Raw genomic sequence first — 18,710 nt, 5'->3', positions numbered from 1 at the left:
GAGGCAGCCTCAGTCATCTCCAGTCGCATTACAAGCACCAGGCAGGCAATAAAAACCTGCATTGATGGAAGCCTAGACTAGCCCAAGTTGATTACTGAAAATACCATGCACTCTTTCCATGACAGTGAACAAACAATAGCTTTGGAAAGTATTCAGACCCCTTGACTTTTTCCACATTTTGTTACATTACAGCCTTATTCTAAAATATATTAAATAGTCCCCCCCCCTCAATCTGCACACAATATCCCATAATGACAAAGCAGAAACAGGGTTATACATTTTTGCTAATTTATTGAATAAATAAAAAACTGAAATATCACATTTACATAAGTATTCAGACCCTTTACTCAATGCTTTGTTGAAGCACCTTTGGCAGCGATTACAAATTAATTTAGGGAGTTTCTCCCATTCTTCTCTGCAGATCTTCTCAAGCTCTGTCAGGTTGGATGGAGAGAGTATTTTCAGGTTTCTCAGGAGATGTTTGATCGGGTTCAAGTACAGACTCTGGCTGGGCCACTCAAGGACATTAAGAGACTTGTCCCAGAGACACTCCTGTGCTTTCTTGGCTGTGTGCGTTGGGTTGTTGTCCTGTTGAAAGATGAACCTTTGCCCCAGTCTAAGGTCCTGAGCAGGTTTTCATCAAGGATCTTTCTGTACTTTGCTCCGTTCACTTTTCCCTCGATCCTGACTAGTCTCCCAGTCCCTGCACCTGAAAAACATCCCCACAGCATGATGATGCCACCACCATGCTTCACCGCAGGGATGGTGCCAGGTTTCCTCCAGACGTGACGCTTGGCATTTAGTAGAGGTTGACCGATTAATCAGAATGGACGATTAATTAGGGCCGATTTCAAGCTTTCATAACAATGGGAAATCGGTGTTTTTGGACACCGATTTTGCAGATTTTTTTTATTTATACAACTTTATTTAACTAGGCAAGTCAGTTAAGAAGACATTCTTATTTTCAATGACGGCCTAGGAACGGTGAGTTAACTGCCTCCTTTAGGGGCAGAATGACAGATTTTTACCTTGTCAGCTCGGGGGATCCAATCTCGCAACCTTACAGTTAACTAGTCCAACCCAATAACGACCTGCCTCTTGTTGCAATCCACAAGGAGACTGACTGCCTGTTACGCGAATGCAGTAAGTCAAGGTAAGTTGCTAGCTAGCATTAAACTTATCTTATGAAAAACAATCAATCATAATCACTAGTTAACTACACATAGTTGATGATATTACTAGATATTATCTAGCATGTCCTGCGTTGCGTATAATCTGACTGAGCATACAAGCATCTAAGTATCTGACTGAGCAGTGGTAGGCAGAAGCAGGAGCGTAAACATGAATTCAAACAGCACTTTAGTGCGTTTTGCCAGCAGCTCTTCGTTGTGCGTCAAGCATTGCGCTGTTTATGACTTCAAGCCTATCAACTCCCGAGATGAGGCTGGTGTAACCGAAGTGAAATGGCTGGCTTGTTAGCGTGCACTAATAGCGTTTCAAACATCACTCGCTCTGAGCCTGTGGTTGTTTCCCTTGTTCTGCATGGGTAACGCTGCTTCGAGGGTGGCTGTTGTCGTTGTGTTTCTGGTTAGAATCCAGGGAAGAGCAAGGAGAGGGACTGAAGCTATACTGGTACACTGGCAATACTAAAGTGCCTATAAGAACATCCAATAGTCAAAGGTTAATGAAATACAAATGGTATAGAGGGAAATAGTCCTATAATAACTACAACCTAAAACCTCTTACCTGGGAATATTGAAGACTCATGTTAAAAGGAACCACAAGGAACTTAAATGTTAGCTTTTTTACATGGCACATACAGTGGGGCAAAAAGTATTTAGTCAGCCACCAATTGTGCAAGTTCTCCCACTTAAAAAGATGAGAGAGGCCTGTAATTTTCATCATAGGTACACTTCAACTATGACAGACAAAATGAGAAAAAGAAATCCTGAAAATCACATTGTAGGATTTTTAATTAATTTATTTGCAAATTATGGTGGTAGATAAGTATTTGGTCACCTACAAACAAACAAGATTTCTGGCTCTCACAGACTCTGTCCTCCACTCGTTACCTGTATTAATGGCACCTTATTCAACGTGTTATCAGTATAAAAGACACCTGTCCACAGCCTCAAACAGTCACACTCCAAACTCCACTATGGCCAAGACCAAAGAGCTGTCAAAGGACACCAGAAACAAAATTGTAGACCTGCACCAGGCTGGGTGCAATAGGTAAGCAGCTTGGTTTGAAGAAATCAACTGTGGGAGCAATTATTAGGAAATGGAAGACATACAAGACCACTGATAATCTCCCTCAATCTGGGGCTCCACGCAAGATCTCACCCTGTGGGGTCAAAATGATCACAAGAATGGTTAGTAAAAATCCCAGAACCACACGGGGGGACCTAGTGAATGACCTGCAGAGAGCTGGGACCAAAGTAACAAAGCCTACCATTGGTAACACACTACGCCGCCAGGGACTCAAACGTGTCCCCCTGCTTAAGCCATTACATGTCCAGGCCCGTCTGAAGTTTGCTAGAGAGCATTTGGATGATCCAAAAGAAGATTGGGAGAATGTCATATGGTCAGATGAAACCAAAATATAACTTTTTGGTAAAAACTCAACTCGTCGTGTTTGGAAGACAAAGAATGCTGAGTCGCATCCAAAGAACACCATACCTACTGTGAAGCATGGGGGTGGAAACATCATGCTTTGGGGCTGTTTTTCTGCAAAGGGACCAGGATGACTGATCCGTGTAAAGGAAAGAATGATTGGGGATATGTATCTTGAGATTGAGTGAAAACCTCCTTCCATCAGCAAGGGCATTGAAGATTAAACGTGGCTGGGTCTTTCAGCATGACAATGATCCCAAGCACACCGCCCGGGCAACGAAGGAGTGGCGTCATAAGAAGCATTTCAAGGTCCTGGAGTGGCCTAGCCAGTCTCCAGATCTCAACCCCATAGAAAATCTTTGGAGGGAGTTGAAAGTCCGTGTCGCCCAGCAACAGCCCCAAAACATCACTACTCTAGAGGAGATCTGCATGGAGGAATGGGCCAAAATACCAGCAACAGTGTGTGAAAACCTTGTGAAGACTTACAGAAAACATTTGACTTCTGTTATATACCCTTTGTTGGCAATGACAAAGTATTGAGATAAGTATTTGGTCAAGAACAAAAGTTTATTTTCCACCATAATTTGCAAATAAATTCATTAAAAATCCTACAATGTGATTTTCTGGATTTTTTTCTCTCATTATGTCTGTCATAGTTGAAGTGTACCTATTATGAAAATTACAGGCCTCTCATCTTTTTAAGTAGGAGAACTTGCACAATTGGTGGCTGACTAAATACTTTTTTGCCCCACTGTATTGCACTTTTACTTCTCCAACACTTTGTTTTTGCATTATTTAAACATTTTTTATTTATTTGAGGCTAAATTGATTTTATTGATGTATTATATTAAGTTAAAATAAGTGTTAATTCAGTAATGTTTTAATTGTCATTATTACAAATACATTTTTTTCCCCAGTCGGTATCGGCTTTTTTTGTCCTCCAATAATCGGTATCGGAATTGACAAATCATAATCGGTCGACCTCTACCATTTAGGCAAGCACATTTATTTAAAATTTTAAATACATTATTTACATAAAATTGTAAAGAACATTTGCTATGAGACCCGAAAGTGAGCTCAGTTGCATCGTTTCAATTGATCCTCCTTGAGATGTTTCGGCAACTTAATTGGAGTCCACCTGTAGTAAATTCAATTGATTAGACATGATTTGGAAAAAGTACACACACCTGTCTATATAAAAGGTCAAACAGTTGACAGAGTATGTCAGAGCAAAAACCAAGCCATGAAGTCAAACTAATAGTCTGTAGAGTCGAGAGACAGGATTGTGTCGAGGCACAGATCTGGGAAAGGGTACCAAAAAATTACCAAGAACCTGATGGTCACTCTGACAAAGCTCCAGAGTTTATCTGTGGAGATGATTGTCCTTCTGGAAGATTCTCTCATCTCTGCAACACTCCACCAATCAGGCATTTATGTTAGAGTGGCGAGACAGAAGACACTCCTCAGTAAAAAGGCACATGACAGCCCGCTTGGAGTTTGCCAAAGGGCACCTAAAGGACGCTCAGACCATAAGAAACAAGATTCTCTGGTCTGATGAAACCAAGATTGAACTCTTTGGCCTGAATGCCAAGGGTCACGTCTGGAGGAAACCTGGCACCATCCCTACAGTGAAGTATGGTGGCAGCATCATAATGTGGGGATGTTTTTCAGCAGCAGGGACTGGGAGACTAGTCAGGAATGAGGGAAAGATGAACGGAGCAAAGTACAGAGAGATCCTTGATGAAAACCTGCTCCAGAGCACTCTCAGGACCTCAGACTGGGGTGAAGGTTCACCTTCCAACAGGACTACGACCCTAAGCACACAGCCAAGACAATGCAGGAGTGGCTTCGGGACAAGTCTCAAAGTCCTTGAGTGGCAAAGCCATAGACCAGACTTGAATCAGATCAAACATCTCTGGAGAGAACTGAAAATAACTGTGCAGTGATGCTCCCCATTCAACCTGACAGAGCTTGAGAGGATCTGCTGAGAAGAATGGAGGAACTCCCCAAATACAGGTGTGCCAAGCTTGTAGATATATACCCAAGAAGACTCAAGGCTGTAATCGCTGCCAAAGGTGCTTCAACAAAGTACTGAGTAAAGGGTCTGAACACTTATGTAAAATGTGATAGTTTTTTTATTTACGTGCAAAAAACTGTCAAAACAACTGTTTTTGCTTTGTCATTGTGGGGTATTGTGTGTAGACTGATGAGGGGAAGAAAAAATATTTAATCAATTTTAGAATAAGTCAAGGGTTCTGAATACTTTCTGAACGCACTAGTAACATGTAACAATCTCTGACAGATCCCACCCAAGCAAAGCTGATTACCTTTTCAAAATGTAGAGGGCTACCACTATACTCTACCACAGTAAAAAAGGAAGTTGAGAACACGATTGAGCTGTCATGTAGGCTAGAGACTGAAAATAAGGAAGAGAATGCAACTGGTGGAGTCACACTGTGAGTCATCTCGATTTCACAGTCGGAGGGCATAATTACAAATTGCTTCAAAAGGGAGAGGCAGCTGCTTTCAGGCTTTGATAGGGGGATAATTAAAAATGTCTCAAGTTGGCTGGTCAGATATTCTGAAAACAGCAGCTTTATGTGATGAGTCAAGGTAGGGGTACAAGAAGATAATAGCTTTGTGTGATTCTTCCACGTCCTATAACAAAGCCTGCATATAATTTCATGGATTAATAGCTGACACAAAAGAAAACTCTTTGAATAAAACGCTCCAAACAGAAGTATGCAGGGGTAATTCACTGCTTAGGCCCGCCTCAGGCTGACAACTAAACTCTACTTTCTATAGGATGGCTCCAGCATCATGTACTGTAGGATGGAGATTTGGTGCGGGGGCGCTGTGGCAACAGGGAGGTGTGAAAGATGAATTTCTCCCCTGCTGATGTGCCATCTGTGGCATAGCAACCCCACTCTATGGTGTCCACTGACACGTGGGCGACACAGAAGGCTTAACAGCCCATGATTTTATTTATTGAACATTTATTTAACTAGGCAAGTCAGTTAAGAGCAAATTCTTATTTACAATGGCTGCCTACCCCGGCCAAACCCTAACCCAGAAGACGCTTGCACAATTGTATGCCGCCCTATGGGGCTCCTAATGACGGCCAGTTGTGATACAGCCCAGGATTGAACCAGGGTCTGTAGTGACGCCTCTAGCACTGAGATGCAGTGCCTTAGACTGCTGCGCTACTAGGGAGATCGAATCGAATCAACTGTATTTATGGGATTCATCTTTACCTTCAGAAGTCAGGAGGTGGTGGTGGTGTGTGTGCACGTGCGTGAATGATGCATGCTTGTATTCACTTGGAACCTAACGGAAGCAAACTGACCAAAACGAGGAGGGACTAACTGAACGTGTTCAATAACAAACTCTTGTTTCTGTTGTAAAAACACTTTCAGTTGCAAAATGTTTCGCCACAGTGTGCACTAATGAATACGCCTGTTCACCAGGAAGCTAAGGATACTCTGTCCTCAATACTTTATCTTCAGGAGAGGCCAGGTTATTTATAGCCCAATGTTGAGTGTCTAATGCAAAGGCCATTTTGCATGTACCTGCTAAAGATACACACCACATAGAAGAGAGGGACTGATAACTGGATCAGGTACTGGAATGCTAATAATGAAGCATCTGCTGAAAGAGTTAAGTGTGTTCATAACCTTCCTATAACACAGTGCCATCACACAACCCATTGACATGTAAGGAGAGATGATGTTCTCCTCAAACCAAGAACGATATGTTACATTTCAGTTAGGATATTTGAGGTTCATATGGATAGTCAGGCTTCCTACCCAAGAGAGGATGAGGGTACATTATCTGTCCCTCTCTGATCAGTGGCGTGACAGGGACTGGGAAGTGAGAAAGTTAAGAGGAATTCTTCACAGAACCAGTCAGCATCTCTCAGAGCTGGCATATGCGCTGACTCATACACAGACACATCAGAGAAATAGCATACAAAACGTAGGCCTACACATTCCCCTTTTAACTACTCCCAGCAATATACACCCCACAACAACTATAGGCCCTGCCTACACAATTTCAACATAACCCTTCTTTGATGTTTTGCAGCACATAGCAAGAGACAAACAACAAAGGCGCCCTCCAAAGCACGTTTTAAATCTGCTAACCAGAGAAGGCCGAGCTAACACTATAGCACTTCCGTCCGATATGTTTTCACAGCTTGGTCGCATAGACTAGATGTAACATTGTAACTGTAAAGCCGGAACACTCAAATAAGTATGATATGTTACGTTTGGTATGGCTGTATAAGACAAAAGGTTAACGCGAACGTCTAGCAACCCAAAGGATGCGTGTTCGAATCTCATCACGGACAACATTAGCATTTAGCAACTTTAACAACTACTTACATAGCTAGTTTGTAACTACTTAGCATTTTAGCTAATATATTTACATTTACTAATGTTATGTCTACTCGAGTCCAGGTTGGTTTTCAAGGCAGGATGCAAAGGCCCCAGAACCAACAGCAAAGGTTGGTGACACCAATATTTCCTAACACAGGATGTCCCTGTAGATAGGCTATGCCTATTACGTTTCCATCGAGAGATACATTTGTCCTTGCACATACGTTAAAAATAGGTTGCCCTTGCTTCTGCTGTTTTTGGTATGCTAGATAGATGAACCTTGACTTTTTCCACTACATGAGTAAAGTGTCATGTCTTCACAAAAAGTGCTTGTAGACATGCACAGACATGCACTGTAGCTGAGAGACAGCGGTTAAGCACAGCCAGGAGGGCTTTTTAGGTTGCCCTTGTGCAAAGAACAGACCTGCTGAATCCTGGACAAGCACCAGTAGATTCCCGTCTTCCTTGGCCAATACGCGATGGTCAGGAATTTGGAGCATTCATTCAGGACCAAACAAAAACAAGTATAAGAGAAATGCACTAGTCTTGAGTCGACTTTTGGGCACACATTCTTAAAATAACAACGCATATTTCGTTTGTGTGTTTTAGGGATGTTTGACAGCAGAGCCAACAATAACAAAACAGAACGTGTCCGACAAAAAGTAAGAGGACCCACTGCACTTAACTAGCTTTATTCAAATATATCCCTTTCCTGAGGTTATCACCGAAGTGAGCGGATACAACGCGTCCACAGGCCATGCAACACACAACATAAATGTCATGAAATCAACATATTTGTAGACTGACTGCCTATTGATTTTGAATTGATGATTGTGAGTATCCATCAGAAGAAGAGATGAATACAGTGAAAGATCAAAGGTAGCTTGGTGGTATATGACCGACTAGATTGTATCATCTAGTTTACTTCATAGGTGAAATTCAACCTCGGTTAGTTCTATGGATGCAGTCCCACCGTCGGTTGGATAAAGAACCCTATAAGTGAGTCCGTGCAAATCAACTAAAATGATTGTCTTACGAAACATGTGAACTGCAATACAGCTCTACAAAGTTTGTGTGTGAGCACTGACACAGAACCCGGACAGTTATTTTTGTAACTATTGTTGCGCGGCTACGAGCGCAGAAGTGCGAGCAGTCATTTCTATTCCTTCCAAAATGTGTACAGTGAAATTTCGCGTAACTTCAGTTGCAATGAAAGATATGAGCACGGTATTTCTAAGCACATGTAGGCTACTATGGACTACAATCACCTCCATCCGCCAAGCAGCCTTCGCCAGTAGCGCTATCCTGTAAAGAAACTGATACAAAGTAAAGGACAATAAATGCAATCCGTTGTCAATACTTACAACTATGATCAGAGATTGGCGAACAGAATGGTCCGTGTATCACATCGCGGCGGACAGTTGTTCCTGTTAATTCATTGAATGGTCTTGTCTCACTGGTATATCACAGGACGAAAGACCAGGATACAGAGTCCACCACCGCTTCGTAATACTGGGCGTGTTCAAGGGAGTGGGATGAAAAATGGGTTTACAGCCTGCGAATCCACGCTGACGTCAAAGTAGCCTACAGCTATTAATAAAAATGCACTGAACAATAGTAGCCAACAGTAGCCTACAGTAATAAAAAATATGTGCATGTAAATCTAAATGTCAGAAAAAACTGTCACTCAGTTAGGAAGGCTATAGAGGTCACATATTTGTCTTGGTATGTTATGTTTATTAGGATAACATAATGTTGTATATTGTTGTGTTATTATAATGTAATAAAGTTGTGTGTCAGATGAACAAAGAATGAATGCATGAACCTATAGTGGGAATACAAAGCATGTAGAGTATGTGTATCTCCTAAAAATAAATGATGCTCCAGAATTGATCAAGACTAAATTGAAAAGCAATGCAGCCCCTGATGAGTCATCGTGCTATACAGGATGTGTAGATTGAGGTTCATTTGAGAGAATTTCACTGGGTCAACTCAATTGAGTTACCACTGAAGTGAGAGGCTTTCATGGTGATTTCACAGAAAGTAGACAAACCCAACCAGTCTCTGAGCAGTGAGAACAGGCAGCAGAAATACTCCGTTGTTACTGAACTGTCTGGCCTGGCTGCACTGGTCTTATGGGATTCATCTAAAATGATCTTTCTCTTTGTTAATGACCCATTAAATTACAGTTATGTGATAATGACTAATTCAAATGGCCCATTTCTCATGGTTGGGGCATGCACCAGTCTATTGTACCTGCATTTTGAAAAAGTGGAAAGCGAAAATAAATGATGTTTTGTCTCATAAAAACAGATAAAACAGCCTAAGTGTTCTCACAGATCAAATGCAGATTCATACTGATATTCTTATCTCCTTGTCATCACCAAACCACTTGTACTGTTGCGATCTGTAGTTTGTGAAGTGACAAAGGAAGTCTGTCTACATCTCTTAAAGAAAACACCTCAACGCGCACCCCAGCTGAAGGCCTTGCTTCCTCCTTTTGGTTTGCATGCAAATCAGCAGGAACAACTACTGGTATAAGTAGCCTGTCTTACAGATCTGTCAATGGACATTACAACTTTCACACCTTCCCTCACCACCTCTACCCCATTCATAATGTGTATTGTAAGTGGACATCCACTCAGATGCTTGCAATGGCTGGCCAGATGCCAGGAATAACACCATCAGACCCATATCGGGCATTTTAACTTGTAATGATATTGATGCTCCCACATGGAGGAAAAAACTCCCAATTGGTAACTTTAGATTCAACTTCCCAAAGATCAAAAGCAAAATTATAGCTAGCCTATATTTCTCTTGCGACATGGCTGACAACCACATAAGGTATATAACACAACAAGATAGACTTTATTTACAGCATCTGTTCCTACAGTGGAGAAGGTCGGGTAGTGGAGTGTTTTCCCCATACAAGCACCATGCTGGCCAAGCCTGTTTACCCTCCGATGAGCAATGGAGGTGACAGTCATATGATGGACCTCTTTGAACCAATGATAGTCTTACTGCTAACCACATGTCCCTAATCTAAGCACTGTCATGTCAAACATCTTTACACTACAGATCGGTGCCAATCCTAAGTGAAATGAATATGGTTGTAGAGTTTTGCTGGTAACTTGTAATAACACTCCATTATTCCATTATTGGTCTCTGTAGGTTACATCTCAGATTTGAATTATGGTTTGGAAAAGTAGGCCATAAGTCATGTGACTCTATAGCCTACATACAGAGCATTGTGGTTAAGCGTGTGAGATTTGTACAGCAGATTTTGCACTCAACATCATGTCAATAGACCATAGCCTAGTCACATTACAAGCATGACATTTAAAGGCTAAAACTAGCTTTCTGAACATTTTCACTTCGACGTTCGGGTTTGAGACACTGCAGCAGAGGGATGAAACGGGGTTCAAATGGGATGGAAATTCTTAATCTTAATCAAATTCTTAATCTTCATATTCAATATGAATGCTAATTCTTAATCAAATTCTTAATCTTCATATTCAATATGAATGCTTATCCGGTATCGGTACCTAGGTCATAAACTCGTATATCATATTATTAAACAGTCTTTCCAAACAGTCACACTTCATCTCTGCTTACCTCATGTCAAAATAAAAGACCCCCAAAAGTTATTAGTTTTTTGTCCACATTATGGCGCACGTGCAGGAATTTTATTTTGACATAAAACAAGCAGAGAGGAAGTGTGTCTACAACAGCCCCACGTTTGGAAAGTTTGTTTAATAATACTATCCTTTAGATATTTGGTCTCAAATTCCCCCGTCATAATGACCAACCGTCCTTGCCACCGGTCCATTAAATTGAAATGGAATTGTATTTAACTTCTTGCTTCCCAGGGACTGTTTTTGTGCAACCCAATACAATTGAAAGCGACGCTAGTGAATACACCCTCGTTGCTAAAAAAAAGCACCTACAGTATACAGACCCCAATGAATGATCCTCCTGTTGAATACTCTACTCCTATTCACAGCAGCACACTTACTTAGCCAAACATCAATAATAACAAAGCAATATTACGTTGGAGACCATATTTACAAGTAACATTACTTAATTGTGTTTTACCGTAATGCTCGAAGTGCAAGAAAAGGCAGTCTTCCTCCACCTGGTAGCTACCACGCTAGCAGCTCAAAGAATAACGATTCGCTTCAGTTGTCCGCTATTTCCGGGTTGGTCTAACGTCATTGTGCAACAGACAGGTTACAACCTCAACAACGCGCGAGAGGTTGCATTGAATGCAAATCGAACACAACTGACCCACGGGTCTCGGCTACAGTAACCAGATTAGTGTTACTGTATTTATGCTGCCGAGTTCAAATGTTATTTACAGTGTGAACATGACACATGTCATGCAATTTCGTGTTACATTAACGTGTCCGCAAGAAAAAAAAGAATTAGCCCGCAGCAATGTTTGCCTACAAAATGCTAACACATATCAGGCCAAGTTGAACGTGAAAGAAACAATTACCACCTGGGCAAATAATACATAGGTTATAGTCTAAAGTGGAAAGTAAACATTCATTTAGCCAGTATGTATTACAATTCCATGTTAATTTAGACCTACATTTTCATACAATTAAAGTACGAACATAATATTCAAAACTAAACAAGACTATGAAAACCGTTCGAAATACTTTGAAAATACAATTTCTTTGTCCCTTCTTTGAAATACTGATCTAACATGATTGTGTTAGCGTTAAGCAAGAACTTTGCTTCTTGGCTTTCACCTGTCCAGTCACGTCTGATATATGATTAGAGGACTTCAAGAACGGGGGGGAAAGGGAAACGATGATTGATGGGCTGCACAGATGGGCGGCATTAATGAATGCACATGCCTGACTTCAATCAAAACATTACAGGGGCCCCGACTATAAAATGCCACCTACATTTTATAGCAGTCCTTTACGACGACGAGTACGAAAGTATTTAGACTAGGGTAACGCACACAATTATTACATTCAAATTCGAGCACTATACTCTTAGAGACTTCTTTGGGTGAAGTTTATCTGTTAGCAGAAGCTAGTTGAAAATGGTGAAGGAGAGAACCCACATAAACGTGGTCATCATAGGCCATGTTGATAGCGGAAAGTCAACCACCACTGGTCACCTTGTCTACAAATGCGGTGGTGTCGACCCAAGAACAATCGAGAAGTTTGAGAAGGCTGCAGCCCAGGTAAGAAACTAATTGGCGCAACATTTATATGTATTAAGCAACTACAACTGTAGCTAATTTTAAATTCTTTCATCCTACAGATGGGCAAGAGCTCTTTCAAATATGCCTGGGTGTTAGACAAACTGAAAGTTGAGAGGGAGCGGGGAATTACCATTGACATTTCATTGTTGAAATTCAACACACACAAATACACTATCACGATAATTGATGCTCCAGGCCATCGTGACTTCATCAAGAACATGATCACAGGGACATCACAGGTGACGTTGCCCATTGTAGTGTATCTGCCTGGGGGCTATTAACACTTTAGGCCAATGTGAATTGGTGGTAACCTGTTCTCAAGCCTTTGTTCACCATTCATTTCAGGCTGATGTTGCCCTCCTGGTCGTGTCTGCGGCCAAAGGGGAGTTTGAGGCTGGTATCTCCAGGAATGGCCAGACCAGGGAGCATGCCTTGCTCGCCTACACGCTTGGTGTCAAGCAAATCATTGTTGCTGTAAACAAAATGGATGTGACTGAGCCACCATACAACCAGAAGCGCTTTGGTGAAGTGGTCCAAAGTGTGAGCACTTTCCTCAAAAGAATCGGTTATGATCCCACTGCTGTGCCTTTTGTTCCGATCTCTGGCTGGACCGGTGAGAACATGCTTGTCCCATCTCAGAAAGTGAGTAGTTTGTAATCGCATTCATCCACATTTAAGTATAATTTCTATCCAGCTGTGACTCATGAACCCTCTACTGCTGTGTAGATGTCCTGGTTCAAAGGCTCTAAAGTCAAGAGAGGGCAAGGGCATGCAAACGGGAGAACTCTACTTGAAGTCCTGGACTCCATCCATCCACCAGTGCGTGTTGCCAACAAGCCTCTGAGGCTGCCCCTGCAGGATGTATACAAGATTGGAGGTGAGGGTTGGCTCATGGGGCCTACATGTTTCACAAATTGTGAGTAGTTGGATTGTCACTTTTTCCCTGTTCTACAGGAGTGGGCACGGTTCCAGTGGGGAAGATCGAGACGGGGGTTCTGAAGCCCGGCATGACCCTGATGTTCTCTCCCGCCAAGCTGACTGCCGAGGTCAAGTCCATTGAGATGCACCACGAGGGTCTGCAGGTGGCTGGGCCTGGCCACAACGTGGGCTTCAACATCAAGAACGTGTCTGTAAAGAACCTCCGTCGTGGTGATGTGGCTGGGAACGCCCAGCATGACCCTCCCTCTGATGTAAACAGCTTTGTGGCACAGGTACAGGTTGTCACTATTTGAAAATGGCAATTCAGTACTGAAGGCGAGTGTCCCATTATCTAACGTACTGATGGTTTGTCAAACAAATCTTCCCTGGTTTGGGATGTGAATTTGTTCCCTACTAGTGCAGATTCCTCTACCTGTTCTGTAGCCCAGTACTGTTTAACTGAAGTCTTTGCGTCTTCCCACAGCTCATAATCCTGAACCATCCTGGCAAAATCAAGACTGGCTACTCTCCCGTACTGGACTGCCACACCACTCATGTGACCTGCCGCTTTGCAGAGCTGAGGGAGAAGATTGACCGTCGCACAGGGAAAAAGCTGGAGGACTTCCCCCAGACTCTGCAGTCTGGTGATGCTGCCACTGTCAAGATGAGCCCCAACAGACCCCTCTGTGTGGAGAGTTTCTTCACCTACCCTCCTTTGGGTACCCTTCTCTCAATATTTTTAGGCAACATTACTGGTAGTGGGCATGGAACATTTGGAACTAAGTGGTACATTTTCTAGTGTAATGTTTTATTAGCTCATGGCTTTCTATCCAATCCAAATGTTGATTCTGCGTCATGTCTGTCTTTTGATAAATTACTGCTTGTTCACCAGATGTGCCTTACCTAAAATATGGCTGACTTGGTTTTAACAATAAAAGTAATTTGTTATCCATGTGTTCCATCTTCAGGTCGGTTTGCAGCGAGGGACTTGAAACAGACTGTTGCTGTGGGAGTCATTAAGTCGGTGGATAAGGACCATGGATCAAAGAAGCATGCACAGAAAGGCCAAGTCTCAAAATAAATGTCTTATTTTACCAGCACTTCTGGTATGAAAGAGCTTGAGGATAAAGCTTTAAGTTGACTATTGTTTGCATATATATAATTTGTGTTGCAATACAAAGCACTGTTTTTGAAGAGAAAAAACCTCTTAACTTGTACTACCATCTGGAGTAATTTAAACAATTGAATGGCCTGTCTTAGACAAATGTAAAAGGTGGTGCAAAAAGCTTCTGACGAATAAAAGTCCTTTCAAAATTACTTTAACAGCACTTCAGTGAAACAATCTGTGAATGTAAACGAGTGACTATTCCTTGGCTTTAGCAGCAACCACCTAAGTTTCTTTACTAGACATTTTAGCCTTGTTAAAATTAAGGCACCATGGTTCATACTCATTCAATTGGCATACTGAACAAAATTTAACCCAAACAAATGAAAGATTCTACTGAGTTAAATGAGGATTGTCAATTGAAATTAAGGCCTAATCTATGGGTTTTGCATTACTGGGAATAGACATTCATCTGGATGCATAATTTTAAATGGGCCTCAGGAGCTTATCACGGTGCATTCATATAGACATTGAGAAATGCAGTTCTCTTATTCCTGCCCATAACCCCACTGCCACCATGGGGCAAGCTGTTCACAGCAATGCCATCCATGTGGTTGAGGCCGGGTTACAAGCGTTTTGCTACTCGCAATAACATCTAACCATGTGACCAATAACATTTGATTTGGATGGGGGGAGGGTGACTGTTGGCTAAGAAATCAACATTAAATTATCTGGCACCAGCTCTGGACATTCCTACAGTCAGCATGTCAATTACATGCTGTCTCAACTTGAGACATCTGTGAGCACTGCATATATATATATAGTGACCTTCTTTCCCCAATGCAAGGTGCACCTTCAATCATGCTGAGTCAGCTACTGTGAGGTGGATTATTTAGGCAAAGGAGAAAAGCTCACTAAGGGATGTGAACAAAATTTGAGAAGCTTTTTGTGCATATGAAACATTAACGTTAGTTACTTGGTGCGTTTATTTTTCAGTATAATAAAGGCAAAGACATCATCCATTACAACACTTTTATTAGTACAATGGAATGATTGGGGTTGATATTCCTTTACATGGGTTGAAACCAGAGGAGATGAAGTCAATGGGGAGTGAAGGGTACATATCCTGTTCACTTTGCAATTTCCTGTCATCCAAAAAAAGTACTCGGCGTTCTGAGGAAAACGCTGTGACAGGCAAACTATTTCTGCTTGACTGCCTCGCTGGATTTAATAAATATCCACAAACTGTCTACATTTTAGTTTGTCCTTAACAGTGGAGCTCTCGTCTGGAACTCATTGACGCCACATTAAGTTTGAAATGTCATTGGACATTAGTTCAAATCTCTCCAGGCCATCAGAATTTTCACATTCTTGCTTACTGACATTGACCTTCCCATATGTACTTGTGAGTGTTAGTGGCTATCAGAAGTGGTTCTTCAAACCCTGATTTGAGTGGCATTTTAAATAGCACTCTGCTCAATTCCACATAGTACAGCGTGAAGATAACTTGAGAGTGAAACGGTGTTAAGTCTACTACTGGTGACCTGTGCAGTTCCACAGGGGGTTTCTGATATCCCACCATAAAGTAGCAGCAAGTGTCAATACTGTAAAACAATCCGAATACATGTACACACAAAGCGAGCAAGAACAAGGAATACATTGAATGAATACATATTTAATCCTCAGCTGAGTTATCATGGTAGGTCTCAGTTGGAGACATGAGAATCTCCAGTCTAATGTTGTGTAGGATGAGGAAACGGTGAGAGACTAGTGACATGATCTCTTTCCTATTCCTTCATATTTGGCCTTCTCCAGAAATGCAAGCAATGATATCAGGGATGACTAGTAAAATGATTACAGATAAAATGCAAACACGGCTGCCCTGATACTTGGTTATTATCTGGCAAGCAGAGAACGCATGTATGCTTGTACATGTATATACACACACACACAAATATATTTACATACATATATACACAGCGACAGCATAAACATACACTTTAGGGTAAGAGTGGCTACGGCAGCCATAGGTCGTGCTCTAAGATTAAGATAATACTGGTAAGAGGAAAAATACACACATTTGTATTTACAAAATGGATGTGCTCAGCATCCAGTGGCTAGTTGAGCCTACTTGGGTTTCTTCATTGCGTTTTTTTTCTCTCTTTAGAACACTGGTTTCACGTCAGGTTGTTACAGTAGCTATTTACAGTACAGGGGTACTTCTAGGGGTTAGGGCGGCGGGGTTAGTGCAAGCCTCGTCTGGCTGTCAGTCACTCAGGATGTGGACAAAGGACATTGGGAACACCCCTTTCCTCTCCGGGTGCCCTTCAATGTGGCCGATCTGAAAGGAAACAGAGAGAATGTGTGAGTTGAGGAGGACAGCACTGCACAGGTGTTCTTTTTCAATGTTTAGCCAGCTATTAGGTCTGTTTGGCAGTGTGAGCACGGTAAAGTTGAAACTAGTTTAAGGTAACACCCAATGATTTATATACACGCTAGATGACTTACAGGGGACGCTGTTCTCCAGCCACTGTGCCTCCATCTTGGCACTTCCCCACCATTGGGTGATTTGTGATGTTCAACTTGTGCTTCCCATGACTGTGTTTTTGTGTTTTAATGTGTGTGTATATATATTTATAATAATATACACATATATGCAGTGCCAGTCAAAAGTTGACACACCTACTCATTCAAGGGTTTTTATTTGTACTATTTTCTACATTGTAGAATAATAGTGAAGACATTAACACTATGAAATAACACACCATGTAGTAACCAAAAAAAGTTTAACAAATCAAAATATATTTTATATTTGAGATACTTCAAAGTAGCCACCCTTTGCCTTGATGACAGCTTTGCACACGCTTGGTATTCTCTCAACCAGCTTCATGAGGTGGTCACCTGGAATGCATTTCAGTTAACAGGTGTGCCTTGTTAAAAGTGAATTTGTGGAATTTCTTTCCTTCTTAATGCATTTGAGCCAAATCAGTTGTGTTGTGACAAGGTAGTGGTGGTATACAGAAGATAGCCCTATTTGGTAAAAAGACCAAGTCCATATTATGGCAAGAACAGCTCAAATAAGCAAAGAGAAACGACAGTCCATCATTACTTTAAGACATAAAGGTCAGTCAATACGGAACATATCAAGAACTTTGAAAGTTTCTTCAAGTGCAGTTGCAAAAATCATCAAGCGCTATAATGAAACTGGCTCTCATGAAGACCGCCCCAGGAAAGGAAGACCCAGAGTTAGCTCTGCTGCAGAGGATAAGTTTATTAGCGTTACCAGCCTCACAAATCAGCAAGTAAATGCTTCACAGAGTTCAAGTAACAGACACATCTCAACATCAACTGTTCTGAGGAGACTGCATGAATCCGGCCTTCATGGTCGAATTGCTGCATAGAAACCACTACTAAAGGATATTTATAAGAAGAAGAGACTTGCTTGGGCCAAGAAACACAAACAATGGACACTAGACTGGTGGAAATCTTTGGTTTGATGAGTCCAAAAGTAAGATTTTTGGTTCCAATCGGCGTGTCTTTGTGAGACGCAGAGTAGGTGAACGGATGATCTCTGCATGTGTGGTTCCTACCATGAAGCATGGATGAGGAGGTGTGACGGTGTGGGGGTGCTTTGCTGGTGACACTGTCAGTTTTTTTATTTAGAATTCAAGGCACACTTAATCAGCACGGCTACCACAGAATTCTGCAGCAATACGCCATCCCATCTGGTTTGCACTTAATGAAACAGGACAATGACATGACAATGACCCAACACACCTCCAGGCGGTGTAAGGGCTATTTGACCAAGAAGAAGAGTGATGGAATGCTGCATCAGATGACCTGGCCTCTACAATCACCCAACCTCAACCCAATTGAGATGGTTTGACAGCAGAGTGAAGGAAATGCAGCCAACAAGTGTTCAGCATGTGTAAACTCCTTCAAGACTGTTGGAAAAGCATTCCAGGTGAAGCTGGTTGAGAGAATGCCAAGAGTGTTCAAAGCTGTAATCAAGGCAAAGGGTTGCTACTTTGAAGAACCAAAAATCTCAACTATAATTTGTTTAACATTTTTTGGTTACTACATGATTTCATGTGTTATTTGTGAGGTCGGCATAGTTTTGATGTCTTCACTATTATTCTACAATGTAGAAAGTAGTAAAACTAAAGAAAAACCCTTGAATGAGTAGGTGTGTCCAAACTTTTGACTGGTACTGTATACACACACACACATACATATACGGATTTAAAAAAATACAAATTTCCTTTATTTTAGTACATAATATAATAAAAACATGTGCAATAAGGTGCTTGTAATAGAATAAACGTAGAAAAAACAAATGTAGACATTAATAAATACATTTCTATAGCTTCTAATATACAGTGCATTCGGAAAGTAGTCAGACCCCTTGACTTTCTCTACATTTTGTTACATTACAGCCTTATTCTAACATGTATTACATAGTTTTCCCCCTCAT

The 18,710-nt window shown here is 41.5% G+C and overlaps 3 protein-coding genes across 9 annotated transcripts in view; 1 reads left to right on the top strand and 2 right to left on the bottom strand.

Moving 5' to 3' along the window:
* fam49bb (family with sequence similarity 49 member Bb) overlaps nucleotides 1-11,192 on the bottom strand; it is a 38,163-nt gene extending 26,971 nt beyond the window's left edge. Inside the window, exon 1 of one of the 4 annotated variants that reach the window (XM_064941745.1) lies at nucleotides 11,085-11,192. The gene's annotated coding sequence lies outside the window, so the exon portion shown is untranslated. Of the gene's footprint in view, nucleotides 1-8,353; nucleotides 8,471-11,084 lie in introns of those variants that run through there. The other 3 variants (XM_064941748.1, XM_064941749.1, XM_064941746.1) reach the window with 3 other exon arrangements.
* Nucleotides 11,193-11,942: 750 nt separating this feature from the next.
* On the top strand, nucleotides 11,943-14,415 carry eef1a1l3 (eukaryotic translation elongation factor 1 alpha 1, like 3). The gene is made up of 7 exons (XM_064941744.1): nucleotides 11,943-12,192; nucleotides 12,273-12,452; nucleotides 12,559-12,855; nucleotides 12,940-13,090; nucleotides 13,168-13,424; nucleotides 13,616-13,850; nucleotides 14,100-14,415. Exons 1-7 carry the CDS (start codon nucleotides 12,049-12,051, stop codon nucleotides 14,210-14,212), a joined length of 1,377 nt encoding a protein of 458 aa, XP_064797816.1. The 5' UTR covers nucleotides 11,943-12,048; the 3' UTR covers nucleotides 14,213-14,415.
* Nucleotides 14,416-15,254: 839 nt separating this feature from the next.
* Nucleotides 15,255-18,710, bottom strand: part of LOC135517443 (arf-GAP with SH3 domain, ANK repeat and PH domain-containing protein 1-like) — a 77,527-nt gene continuing 74,071 nt past the window's right edge. For all 4 annotated transcript variants that reach the window (XM_064941743.1, XM_064941741.1, XM_064941740.1 and 1 more), the window contains one exon: nucleotides 15,255-16,577. In XM_064941743.1, coding sequence (XP_064797815.1) covers nucleotides 16,503-16,577 — 75 coding nt within the window. In that variant the 3' untranslated portion in view covers nucleotides 15,255-16,502. The remainder of the gene's footprint in view (nucleotides 16,578-18,710) is intronic.

The sequence above is a fragment of the Oncorhynchus masou genome, chromosome 28 (genome assembly GCF_036934945.1).
Source record: "Oncorhynchus masou masou isolate Uvic2021 chromosome 28, UVic_Omas_1.1, whole genome shotgun sequence".
In the NCBI taxonomy this organism is placed as follows: Eukaryota; Metazoa; Chordata; class Actinopteri; order Salmoniformes; family Salmonidae; genus Oncorhynchus; species Oncorhynchus masou.
The sequence above is the reverse complement of the archived record's forward strand: the minus strand, read 5'-3'. Positions and strand labels throughout refer to the sequence as shown.

Coding starts and splice junctions, on each gene's coding strand:
- eef1a1l3 (XM_064941744.1), top strand. CDS start 12,049: ATGGTGAAGGAGAGAACCCACATAAACGTGGTCATCATAGGCCATGTT. Junction 12,193..12,272: donor TTGAGAAGGCTGCAGCCCAG/GTAAGAAACTAA, acceptor TTCATCCTACAG/ATGGGCAAGAGCTCTTTCAA. Junction 13,851..14,099: donor CTTCACCTACCCTCCTTTGG/GTACCCTTCTCT, acceptor TTCCATCTTCAG/GTCGGTTTGCAGCGAGGGAC.